Here is a 12741-nt window from a genome sequence, read left to right as displayed (position 1 = left end):
CAGAGTATCTAAACTGGGAAATGTCTGGCATGGCAGAAGTGTCCTATCTCAGCTTTTCCTGACCCTTGAAAAAGAGATCTTTTGCTGGACCTCTCCCCCTTCCCTCCCCGCAGTTTCCGCTGCCCAGTGAAGGACAGTGCCAGAGGATGGAGTTGGAACCATCCCTAGAAGCATCCCAAGTTCACTGTAACTGGAGATGGCCTGGGTGACCTAATAAATCTGTTTCCTGGCTCCATGGACAATGCAGGATTGTTCAGTGGGGCTCTTTGACCAGTTTAGTTTTCAATGGCTTAAGTGTTTTATTTTGCTACTTGGAAGGTTACTTGGGATCCCATTAGTCTGTGCTGATAAATTTAGCCTAGTGTATGGATTGGCCTTTGCTCCCTCCCCTCCTGCATGGTCTTACCCTCTCCAGATTAAGTCCCCTCTTTCAAGCTATTGTGGTTTTTTACTCCATGACACCTTGGCATTCCATCTGTTGGCTGCTAAAGGAGATTTGGAAAGGAGGATACTCTGTGCACCCCGTGCAAGGCTGTGCAGTTTCCTGCACAGGATTTCAGTGGCTTGTCTCCACTACACAGAGCTATTCCAGGAATGTAAATCTAGCAGTGAAAATGGTGAGTGCTCACTAGAGCCCTGTGCTGAGTGCTCCATGTTGTCCTGGTCTCTGCAGGGAGAGCTGCTGGTACCCCCAGTGCAGGGCTGCAGGGCCCAGCAGATGTACAGGGTGGATCTGCTGTGGAGCAGGCAGCCCCTTTGATATGTGAGATGCTTGTTTGTGATTCGGGTGCTTGCCAAGAGAGGGGCCACAGCAGCCAATTGTCAAGAGTTGCCTCACCTGAGCTAATTACCCACCCTGGAAAGTACAGTTGATACTCATCATGGGTGCTGAGCCAAGCCTGTCCTGGGGAAGCAGGGAGCTGCAGGGAGTCTTTCACAGAAATGAGAGGCTTGGAGCTGTGCCATTCCTTGGTGCCAGAGAGCTTTTGGGAGGAGAGCCCACAGCCCTCTGGGCCTGCTTCTCTACCTGCTGTCCTGCTAAGGCTGGTGAAAAATGGCAGTGGGAGCCATAGGTGAGTGGGGTTTAGAAGGCAGGGCAGCTCTGTAGTGTCTTGTGTTGCTGGAGCCTTGCTGTGCTCAGCCCCCTGCTGCAGGGATTGACTGAGGTGTTGGCATGGCTGTGAGCAGGGGCTTTCTCCCCCATCCAGCCCCTGTCTAGTGTGGTTTGCCCAGGAAAGGGATGGGTTCTCCCTGTGATGATGTCACTCAGGGGGGCTGCAGGATTGCCAGGCTGAGGGAAGTACCTGGTGCTTGGTAGTGCTGACCAGGACTCCTGCACTTCACTGCTGAGACTCTCACCAGGAGAGAGGAACAGTGAGCAGTGGTATCTGGACACATATCCAGCAATCCTGTTTCCTATTTGGGAAAGGAAATGCCTCGTGTAAAGCTTTTAGTGTATTCATTGCGTGGAAAAGCAATGGACAAAAGGCCCATCCAGGCCTGACTGCCAGCAACAGCCATCCCAGGCTGCCGTGAGGCACGAGGCATGGTGGCAGGAGCTGCCTTTGTCTGCACTGGTGTGCCTGGAAGGGCTGAGCTGCAGCCCTGAACACCCTCATTAAAAGCTGCTTTACCCCACACGCCATCCAAAAAGGTTGGATGGTTCTCACTTTTCCATGCGAGTCTCTGCTTTCCTGTCTTTTCCCCTTGTACATTTTCCTTCCTCGGGGCTGTGAGGTTTTAGTGGGGCTGCCAGGCTGAGGTTTGGCTTTGTTGCCCATTCAGACCATCACTGGGGATGCCCAGAAAAGCTGTTTGAAGTGTGGAGTGTGGAGAAGGATCTGCCCAGGAATGGAAAATGGAGCTGCTGGGATGGCAGCCTGGGGAGCTCCCAGCCCTGATCTGTGGGAGCAAGAGGGATTTTTTTCTGTACTAAGAGGTGTCAACAGTACTTGTGCTGGATCACCTGCCAGGTGCCCTGGAGACACTGCTCCTGCTCAGTGTCCCACCATCCACTGCTGAGCCTCTGCCATGATCTGGGGTTATTTAAGGCTCCATATCCTGCTGTAGTGGGAGAGCTGCACAGCTGGGACAGCATGAGGACAACGAAGGAAGCAGGATTAAATGCCTGAAGCAAGGTTTGAGCAAGGCTTAAGATACTGAAAGAGGAGCTTGAATATCTGAGTGCTGTTCCTGGTTCCACCAAGAGCCTGCAGTGTGACATGGGGCATTCAGGTTTTTGGGGCACTGTGTTAAGATGGGTGCTGACACCAGGTGCAATGCACAGAAATAAAGCTGCTCCCCATGCACTGCCCTCAGGACACAGTGACTGAGGTGTGCAAAGCATTTTGTAAAGCAGCCCCAGTACTGTGCACTGCTTTCTGCTTTGCATGTGACTTTTATTCCGAGTAGGCATTTGGATTATGCTCTGAAGGGAATGTGCTGCTTATCTTTGATTTGTTATATTTAGGGAAGAATGAGTTGGCTCTTCTGGAGGGGATTTTTTTCTTCCTCATTTGAATGTTTAATCTAGGGAACTACAGTGATGTTGCTTCAAGATTTAGCAGTGGATGTATTTCAGCTTCAGGAAAGTGCACTCTGAGTTTATCGGGGTGCACTGTAGGGCTCAGCATTGTGCAGATTCCTGTGTACCAAACCCATGGCCCCCATTCAGGTCATGTCACTCTTGAGCAAAGCTCAGAGTGATGGAGAAACAGGCTCAGTGCTACTCATGGAACATGGAGGGTGGGATTTCCAGGTAGGGATAACTGCCCGTGCCAGGGGGTGTCTCACAGGGAGCTTGGTGCAGAGTGGCTCTAGGAACTGGAGCAGCATGTGTCTGTGGCAAGTTCCTGCCTCTGCTCCCCTGGCACAAAGAGCCTGCCAGGGGGAGGAGATGGCAGGTGAGTGTGCTTGAGTTTTGGGCACCCCAGCTCCACGTGGCAGTTCTGCTTTTTGCACCCCTTCCCCCCGCTGCCTGCTGCGAGGCTGGAGGTCCCTGCTGCCCCTGGCTGCTGTCCACTCTGGTTCTGTGGCTTCCCCTGCTTTATTTACTGCTGTTCCAGATGTGCAGCACTTGGCAGGAGCCCCTATGACGTGGGAACACAAGTATCTCCTGTTCCTGCCTCGCACGCGCAGCACTGACTCACAGGTGACCTTGCCCCAGCCCTGCTGAGGGGGATGGAGGATGAGATCCTCACGGTTCAAGGTGAGTCCTGAAGGTGGTGAGGGGGCACAGACAGGATGCTGTGCTCTTCCCTTCTTGGTGGCCACACAGAGGGGTGCAGAGGTGCTGGTGATGTGGTTTCTGCAAGGACCTGGAGGTCTGAGAGCCCCTAAGTTGTCACTGCTCTGGGGATGCACTGCGTGGATGCAGATCGTGCCCCACCGCCATTGGGACCCCCACCTGTGCTGCTCAGCCCTCCCCTGGAGCTCCCCAGCACCCTGCCCCACATCTGTGGGGTCCCTGTGTGGGATGGACGTGTCCACCCGCCCTGTGCCATCCTGGTGACGCCCTCCTGCTCCACGAGATGTGAAATCATCCAGGGGAGGTCTGGGGAGGGAGGAGTTCCCATGGTGACAGACAGCGATTCACCCGGCAGGGCAGGGCGGGTACTTCGTCCTTTTTATTCCTTTCTTCTGGAGTCGGGCACCCAGCCAAGGAGCTGAAGGAGCAATGGCACAGCCTCGCGGGGGAGAGACACAGGGCAAGTCTGGTCTCGTGAACTGCATTAATCCCTCTGGAGCAGCTTCCCCTGCAGCCTGGCTGCTGCCCCACACGTAGGGGTGAGCCTGACCCTTCCTGCAGTGTTGATCCCCTGGGTGCTGGCTCCCTGCAGTTTCCTCAGCACCCCAACAGACTGACAAACAGACCTTGATCCTCCTTCCCATGGATCATCGGTCATGTGTGAAACATTCAGGGCAGTATCCTGCAGCTGCTGGGGATCCAACACTGTTAGCCAACACACCCTGCTATGGGCAAGTGTGGGTAAAAGAGCTTTGTGCCATCCACGTGCCTTTATCAGTGCCCAAGGCTGCAAAAACCCCTTACCCAGAAGCTGCAGCATGGCCAAAACTCTCCAGGGGTAAGAACCCCTTCCTGAGCCCCTGCCTGTCCCAGGCAAGGCCCCTGCCACACCCAGGTGTGAGCTGTGCCATCCCCTCCCTGGGAGCACTGCCTGCAGGTCCTTGCTGGGCCGCATGTCCCAGATCCCCTTGTGCAAGCAGCAGCCAAACCCCAGGAGAGTGGGACAGGGGCTCTTTCATGAGCCGTGCCAGAAATTTATATAGAGCTGCAGGTAGTTTTTGGGGGGGTTGATGCAGATTGTGAAACACTTGAATAGAGGCAGAGAGGAAGCATTGAGCAACCACCCTGTCCTCCCAGCCATCAGGCCTGCATCCCAGATGCAGAAGTGGGGAAGTGAGAGCAGGATCATGCAAAAGAGGAGTGAGAGAAGGACAGCCTTTCCCTGGCACAGGGGCTGTGAGAAATCTGGGTTTGGAGAGATGAGGTGGGCAAACTCCTTGTGCAGCTCCAGAGTGTGAGTCTCTTGCTGTCACTTGTGAGCACAAGCTGGTGTGTTGCTCTGCCAGGGCCAGTGGAACCAGAGCCTGTGGGCTGGCAGCAGGAGGGACTGAGCACAAGGCATTAGTGACTGGTTATTGCCATGTCTTGGGAAGGCAGTGTCAGTCCACTGTGAGCTGTGTGCAGCAGCAGGGTCCAGCATGTCCATCCTTGAGGGTCGGGATAGCCAAGGTACTCCTCCCCTGGGAATACAGCTATCCTGAGCTATCCTGAGCTCCTGCAGCCAGGGAGGCATCTGTTGTTGCCATTGAAAGGAAGAACAAATATACCCAGCCCCATCAAGCTGTGCAAAGTCCCTGCAAGGAGCAGCTCCTTGCAGCACAGCTGGCAGCATCCCTGGAACAGCTCCAGCTCCCTGGGCCCACATGCTGCCTCTCTGCCTTTCTTCCCCCCTGCTTGGCCATTGCTGTGAGCCCCTGTCACCACCCTACTCCCCCCCAGCACCCCATGCCATGCTGCTGCCTTCTCCTGCAGGTTCTCCAGGGGCTCCCAGGGCTGGGTTAGCCTGCAGCTGGCCTTGTGTCTATAGGTGCTGTGCTGGGAGCTGGGCAACTGCTGTTTCCTAGAAAAGCTCAACATTAGGCACAGAACAGATTCCATGTGCAGGGAAGGTGGTGCTGCCTTGTCCACCTAGCCCTGTACCATCTGCTCCCAGCAGTGCTGGGAAGGATGGATGGGGCAGCCATGGCTTCATGGTGCTTGTCCCACTCTTATAGGGAGTGGAGATGGTGCCAGGTTTGGGAACTGATGGGCAGCTTGTCCCCACATGTGACAGGAGCTGCTGTGTTCCCCCTGCAGGTCTGGGCTCTGGCCTGGCCTCCTGCAGACAGCCCTGGCCTGGCTGCTCCCGTGTGCCCCTCCAGTCCCCTGAAGCTGTGGTGCCCCTGGAAGCCAAATGTGGGGCAGAGCACCCTGCAAGGCCAGGAGCAGCCCCTGCTGTGGCAGCCCCCGGCAGGGCCTGAGCAGTCCCATGTGTCACACACCTCCTCGGAGGGATGCTGGTGAGGCCGGGAGGCGCCCAGAGGCGCGGGTGGCACCGCGCTGGTTGCAGGTAAGATGATTTCCTGGCTTTCCCCGGCGCTCTAGGGAAGCGCCAGTGACCCGGCCTCGCCCCGAGCTGCTCTCCCAGCTGCAGGAATGCCACCTTTCACCTCTGCATCCCTCCCCTGGCCCGAGGCTGGGCCGGACAGCGCTGGTTCCCGGGGAGCCCGGCAGGGCAGGGCAGGGTGGGCTCAGCCGCCCAGCCCAGCGTGTCCAGTCACGCCCTGCGCACCCCGGCCCAGCCCGCACATGCCCGAGGGTGTGCGACGTGGGCTGGCAGCGCTCCCTCGGCTTCCCTTCATCTCCTCCTTCCTGCAGGCACCCGGAGGAAGCCGCTCCCTGTGCTCTGCCGGTGCCGGCGCCTGCATTGCAGTGGGTCCCTGGGTCTCTCTGTGCACCCCAAGCCCGGCTGTGCCCCAGGCTCTGCCAGCCACTGCCTGCTGCTCCCTGCACACCCTGCAGCCAGGACTGGGCTGGGAGCACCTCAATCCTCATAACCCCAGGACAGGGAATCTTTGTCTGCCCCTACAAAGAAGCAGGAGTTTCCTTTCCACACTGTGTGTGCTGGGCTGGCTGAGGGATCTCTGGGGCATAAACACCCTATGGGATTGTCAGCTTGAGGAAAAGGCAGCCCTGGCCCCATGCAGAGGTGCTGGGGGAGCTTTGCTGCACCTGGGCCCTGCATTTCTGCCATCTCCTACATGCCCCTTCTCAAAGGCAAGGTAGGTTGATTTTCCTGAGCCTGCACCCAGCTGCAAGTGTGGACTGCAAGGCCAGGAGTGAAGGGCAGCAGCTCATGCCTCAGTCAGTCGAGGAGCTGGACTCCTGCAGGAGGGCCAGGCTGTGTGTGTGGCCACCTGCAGCATGGGCACTTCAGCCCCTGCCTGCATTCAGCTTACACCTTCCTCTTGCCTTCCCCTGGGTCCCTGACACCCACCCCAGCCTCTCTGGGTATCCCCAGCACCACCCAAAGCCCAGCCGCAGGATGCAGCTGAGGGCAGCTTTTTAACTAGGGGCTCTAGAGCCCCATTCACTGCTGCCGGCTCCTTATCCTGCTTCCATCATCCCCATTGTCACCTTCCCTTTCTGGCATGCTGGCCCCATGCCATTGCAAAGCACTGCCAGCCCTTGGCAGAGCCCTGGTGGTGCCTGGCTCTCCCCTCACTTGCTGTCCCTGAGAAGCAGCCTGGCCTCTATGGTCAGGCTGACCAGGGCTGCCTTCTCCTGCACTGCTTGGCCAAGGGGAGGGTCACATCCTCGTGGTGTCACCATTCCCTCCTGAGCCCGTTTTGCATGGCCAGTGGGGCCACAGTGCAGCACAGGTTCGTGCGATGCTGATGTGCAGCTGTGCTGGCAGCAGCCTCCAGACACAACAGTTTACAGACAGGAAAAACTTTCCATCCCTCCACAGCAGTTGTGGGAGAGCCAGGACATGCACCCACCCCATGGGGAGCCCTGGTGGGGGGGCACAGCAGGCTCAGCCTGACCCCAAGCTTGGCTACAGTGGGATCACTTACCTCCATCATCATTCTGTCACCAGGCTGCTGCTGCCTCCACAGTAGGTAAGGTCCCCCAAAAATGGGAGCATCCCCTTCACTTTGGACATCTCAAGAGCTGCTGGGCAGAGAGGGAAGCTCGTTGGTCGTGGCTTCATCCTGATATCATACCTTGATCCCCTTTTCCACAGGGATGTGGCCTTGGGCAACAGCAGGATGGAGGGTGCTCTGGCACAGAGGACCTGGGGAGGCTTCTATGTCTTTCCCTTGTGAAGTGCAGCCTGGAGGGCTGGCATGGCTTTTTCCCACCCCAGACCCATCAGGGTAGGTCAGCAGGAGGTAAGGGCTGACTATTTCCCACCCTGGTCTATTTTGTGGTCTCTTGGGTTGCTGGGTTGTCTCGTGGGGTGACACAAGCATTCCCTAAGGCTGCAGCCTGTCCCTCTGGGCTCTCCCTGAGCTGACTGGTGATGGCCAGGAGTCATGGGCCCCTTTTCTGGGATGCTGGGCTGCGTGGCTGGGTGCCACATCATGGAGCTGGCGGTGGCTGGTGCTGGAAGACATTCCTGGAGCATGTCTCAACTGGCCTCTGTGGCAGACAAGGTTCCCCCTCCAGGCTCCGGCCAGCTCCTCCACTCCTCCCCTGCCTCAGCACTAGCCTCCTGCTGCTCCCCTCCCCAGTGTGAAAGAGGTGGCTTCTCCCTCCCAGCAGCCCCAGAGCTGTGCCATGCATCTCCACTGGCTGGGAATGCTGATATCTGCTGGAGTGAGGAGCACTGCAGGAACACAGCAGGGCCAGAAAACTGAAATCCTGTAAGGGTTGTGCTGAATCCCGGCCCATGGCAGATCAGCACCAGAGGCAGTGGCTGCAGCATGGAGAGGGTGAGCAGGGGATGGGGGCAGCAATCCCCACAACACCACAAGTGCAGCAGGCTCTGTACCCCACCATGGTGTGTGACTGTGCAGCAGGCTCTGTACTTCCCCATGGTGTGTGACTCATCCCGTCCCAGAGAGCTGAAATCTCACCTGGGGCTGAAGATTTTCTTCTTGTTTCCCACTAAGGCAGCAGTGAGGCCTCATGCCTGGCAAGCAGGGGCAAGGAAAAGCTCAGCTCCTGTGCTCCCCTTGTGCACACTCTCAAACCAGGGGGTTCCCTTCCCAGGGGTAATATGACCCCTGTGAGGCTCAGGGGTAGTGCTTGCCTGGGCAGTGCCCTGCAAAGACCAGGGTTGTTGGGACCCGTGGAGGTGTCCTGGAATGTCTCATGATGTGGCCAGCTGTTGAGTGTCATTTGGGACCTGGGTTGGCCTGCACAGGTGAGGAGCTGGGGTCGGGGTCAGCCCTACAAATGTTGTCTGTGTAGAGGAATCAGTACGCTCTGGGGCTGAGCCAGCTGGGAGATGGGGAAGCCCAGGTCTGGGCTGTGGGAATGACTAGTGGCTGGGCTGCCAGCCGTCCAGGCTTTGAGAAGGCTTTTCAGCCTTTGAGGATGTCCCCGGAGGGGTTGGCGTGCAGCGGCGCGGGGGTGCCCGTGAGTCACTCACACCTGGCGCTCTCCATCTGCACAGGCAGGACCGTCCCGCGCCGGCGGCCGCAGATTCCTTCCCTGCTCCTGGTATGCGGAGGGAAGCTGGGAAACACCGCGGAGGAGGAGACACTCCGGTTCTGGGGACCCAGCAGCCCTGCGTGCCCCGCTCCAGTGCACATGTAAGGGCAATGCTGCTGGCAAGATGGTCAAGATGCTGCCGTGGGCGACTGGGGTTTGGGGAGCACCCCAAAGCAGTGCCTGCCGCAGTCCTGGGGGCCGAGGTGGTGGGCAGAGCCCCTGGCACGGCTGTGGAGTGTCGCTGCCCCGGTGCCGCTGCCCGCTGGGCGCTGCCCGCCCCGGCGCTGCCCCGCTGGCCGCGGTGACCCCCGGCCGCCCGTGCCCCGCCGCCGGCACCGCGCCGTGGGGCGGCTCCACAGCTCCGGGCCCGGGGCCAGCCACAGAGCCCTTGGCAGGCCCCTCCGCTCCCTGTCTAACCAAGCCCCTGGTCTAATTGGGACAGGCCGCCCTGTCTTCATTAAACGGGCTCTGGCGGGAGGAGGGTCTAGGGATGGTCCTGACCTGAGGATGCTGGACTGACGGCCGGAGCCGCAGGGCTGGGGCAGGCAGGGGCAAAGCTGCGGGCACGGCGAGCTCCGGAACCCGCCCGCCAGCCCTGGGGGCCAGGGCTGAGGTCTAAGGAGAGGAAGGCTAATGAAGAGGAGGGGATGCACTGCTTGCTGTACCTTTAAGAAGAGCGAGGGCATCGCCGCTCCTCCCCTGCCTGGGAACAGCTTGTGCCTGGGAAAGTTGCCTGCAGCCGACCCTGGAGCATCTTTGCTCGGTGGCCGGTGGCCCTGCCCCCGGCCCCCAGCTGTGAGGTGGCCCTGGGCCCCAGAGATCCCCACTGTTGCTCCTCTTGCTGCCCACAGGAAGATGCCTCTGGACCTGTCTGTGCATTGCCCTGCCAGGAGCCGGAGGAGAGACCCTGGGGCAGTGGCCAGGAGGGCACAGGTACGTGGGGTGCTGGGGACGGGGAATGAGGGCTGACCAAGGGGACAGAGGACAGGTGGCATGGGGTGCATGGCAGGTTCCTTGAGCCAGGATCAACCCCATGTGAGCACAGGCACCAGTGGGGAGGATGAGGTGATGAGGTGCTGTCTGATGTGCCCCAAGGACCGATGTGGTCCCACAGGTGGCCCGGGGTGAGGAGCACCCTGAGGGTCAAGGGTGCACCCTGGGCTGAGGAGGAGCCTCAAGGGACTGTTCCACCAGCCACAGGATGGGCAGGAAGTGAGACCAGGGCAACACGAGCTCCCTGCCTGCCTTGCTGGGCATCTTCTCCCTTTCGCCTCCTCCCAGCAACTGCAGCCACATCACCAGTGGCTTTCCAGCAAGTTTCTCCAGCTCTGGGGTAGGTCTCAGCCACAAGCCTGCTGTGAGATGGAGTTTGAGAAGGGCAGGATGATGTTCCCACAGCTGACTCCAGCACAGTCCCTGTACTAGAACCATGGGTGCCAGGGCTCCACATGCTGGGTACCCCAGCCGTGTGTGCAGGAAGGATCCTGGATGGGGCCTGGCTGTCCTGCAGCCTGGTGGGAGCTGTGCTGGCATGGGGAGCAGCCCTTCACCACCAGTGCCCTTCCCAGGGCTAGTGCTCAGAGCCAGGCTTTAACCCAGATGGTGCCAGGTGCTCAAGTCCCTGTGGCAGCTCCATCCAGGTCTGCCTGGATCCAGGCCCCAAGTCTCCAAGACACATTGCCCTGGGATGGATGGATGGATGGATGGATGCATGGATGGATGGATGGATGGATGGATGCATGGATGGATGGATGGATGGATGGATGGCAGTGGGTGGCCAGCTCCTGGCTGGCACGTTCCAGAGCTGCTCACCTTCCTGAAAGATGCAGATGCTGGAGGGAAAACTGCCTTGAGCCTTACTGGGGCCCACTCAGCCCCTCACGGAGGTCTCGGTGGCAAATCCAGCAGCAGCCGTTCCCGGGTGTCCAGCCCTCTCCTGCTCCATCCCCATGCCGGAGCCGCTGCACGCCGTGCAGCCGCGGGGCAGCCCGGGTGGCCCTGGAGCGGGAAGAGCCTCAGGAGCTGCTTTCCTTCCTTCCTTCCCTCTCAGGGGAGCGGTGGGAAAAGCCCTTTGGGAGGCCGGGCTGGGCGGGGGCCGCGCCGCTCCGCTCCCCCCGGCCCGTGCTCCGGGCCGCCCTCCATAAAGGGGCGGGAGCGCCGGGGGCCGGTGCGCGCCGGCACCGCCTGCGCCCGGCACGGCTCGGCACGGAACGGCTCGGAGTGGTGCGGGACGGAGCGGCCCCGCGGGGGCGGCGGGTGAGCCTGGAGCCGGGGCGGGGGGCACTGCGGGGCAGGTCGGAGCCTCCGCGGGGGCACCGCGGGCACTCGGCCGCGCTCCGCGGCGGGGCTGGCACCGCCCGGGCCGGGCTCAGCTGGGGCTGGGACCCGGCGGAGCCATCGCGGGGGTACCGGGCCAGGTGCCCTCCGTGCGGCGGGGCTGGCACCGCCCGGGCCGGGCTCAGCTGGGGCTGGGACATCGCGGGGGCACCGGGCCAGGTGTCCTCCGCCGCGGCGGGGCAGGGGCTGGCGGGCAGGGCTGCCCGCGCTGGCTCCCGCTGCCCTGGAGCACCTTCCTGGGGCGGAGGAGCCCTGCGGGCGGGGGCCAAGCGCGCCGCTGCTGCCCGTGCCGTGGGGCAGGGGAAGGGGTGGCGGGGGCAGATCCCGGGCTGTAGCCGGGCTGGGGCTCTCTGTATCCCCCGCACCGCGGACAGCCCCACCGGCTGCTCACGGGCCAGCTCCTGCCGCCTGTCCCGGCCCGGAGCGGGGCTCTCCCCGCGCCGTGCGGTGCCTGGGGCGGCACTGGCACCCTGCCCTCCCAGCGCTGCCAGGCGTTCTGGCACGGGTGGTGCTGGGAACCTCCCGAACTGCTGTCCCCAAGGCTTGGGGCTGCTGTGAGACTGTGGTGGCAGCATCCTGTCCTGCAGGCTCCCACGATGAGCAGCCAACTCCTGCTCCTGGCTGTGCTCCCGGCGCTCCTGCGTCCTCCAGCTGCCACGGCACAGAAGAGGAGCCAAGGTAGGTGATGAGCACTGTGTCCACACGGTGGGTGGCACAATAAGAGGGCTTCAGCACCAATGTGCCACAGCGCCAATCTGTGCCCTGAGTGCTGTCACTGCTCCGCAGCAGTGTGTGAGGATGTGCTGGAGGCTGACATCGCCTTCCTGGTGGATGGCTCATCCAGCATCGGAAGGAACAACTTCCGTGCTGTCCGCACCTTCATGGAGGAGCTGGTGGGGCCCTTTGTGCAGGTGGTGGGTGAGAAGGCAGTGCGCTTTGCCATGGCACAGTACAGTGATGACCCACGGTGAGCCCAAGGGAAGGGGCATGTGGGATGCAGGATGGCAGGGCTGGGTGACAGTGACAGTGTCCCCCTGCGCTCTCCAGGGTGGAGTTCTCGTTCTCCCAGCACACTGATGGCACAAGTGTCCGGAGGGCCATTCAGCAGCTGAGCTACAAGGGTGGCAATACTCGCACAGGCGCTGGCTTCCGCTACATTGCTGACAACTTCTTCAGCCCCACACAGCGCCGGCCTGGGGTCCCCCAGGTATGTGCAGAGTAGTGACCCTGGCAACATGGAGAGAAGTGTCAGGCCCATGGACCCCAAGCTGGATCCCACAGTTCTTTCCTGGCCCTGCAGATCTGCATTCTCATCACGGATGGCAAGTCCCAGGATGATGCTGAGGGGCCGGCAGCGAAGCTGAAGAGCCAGGGTATCAAGGTCTTTGCTGTGGGTGAGTGAGGCTTCTGCAGCACATGAAAGAGTCTTCTGCTTGGTTCAGGTTCCCCCTCACCCATCATCTCCCTGTGTCCCAGGTATTAAGAATGCTGACCGCAAGGAGCTGATCCGTGTGGCCTCGATGCCTACTGATGCCTTCTTCTTCTACGTTGGTGATTTCAAACTGCTGGACACGCTGGTGCCACTGATAACACGGAGGGTGTGCACCACTGTTGGGGGCACCCTGCGCCTGCTGGGTATGAGCCCCCATCCTCCTCCCTGAGGGGCACAGGTGCTG

At 60.5% G+C, this 12741-nt stretch overlaps 1 protein-coding gene across 1 annotated transcript in view; it reads left to right on the top strand.

Annotated features, from left to right (window-relative positions):
• Window positions 1–3180: 3180 nt before the first annotated feature.
• Window positions 3181–12741, top strand: part of COL7A1 (collagen type VII alpha 1 chain) — a 37636-nt gene continuing 28075 nt past the window's right edge. The window contains 12 exon segments of the mRNA XM_066558375.1: window positions 3181–3208; window positions 8943–9080; window positions 9083–9131; window positions 9133–9192; window positions 9194–9255; window positions 9566–9600; window positions 9602–9661; window positions 11653–11743; window positions 11852–12032; window positions 12113–12272; window positions 12366–12459; window positions 12542–12700. Coding sequence (XP_066414472.1) covers window positions 3181–3208; window positions 8943–9080; window positions 9083–9131; window positions 9133–9192; window positions 9194–9255; window positions 9566–9600; window positions 9602–9661; window positions 11653–11743; window positions 11852–12032; window positions 12113–12272; window positions 12366–12459; window positions 12542–12700 — 1117 coding nt within the window.

This window comes from Molothrus aeneus, chromosome 12, assembly GCF_037042795.1.
Source record: "Molothrus aeneus isolate 106 chromosome 12, BPBGC_Maene_1.0, whole genome shotgun sequence".
Taxonomy (NCBI): Eukaryota; Metazoa; Chordata; class Aves; order Passeriformes; family Icteridae; genus Molothrus; species Molothrus aeneus.
This window is presented reverse-complemented; position numbering and strand designations above follow the sequence as displayed.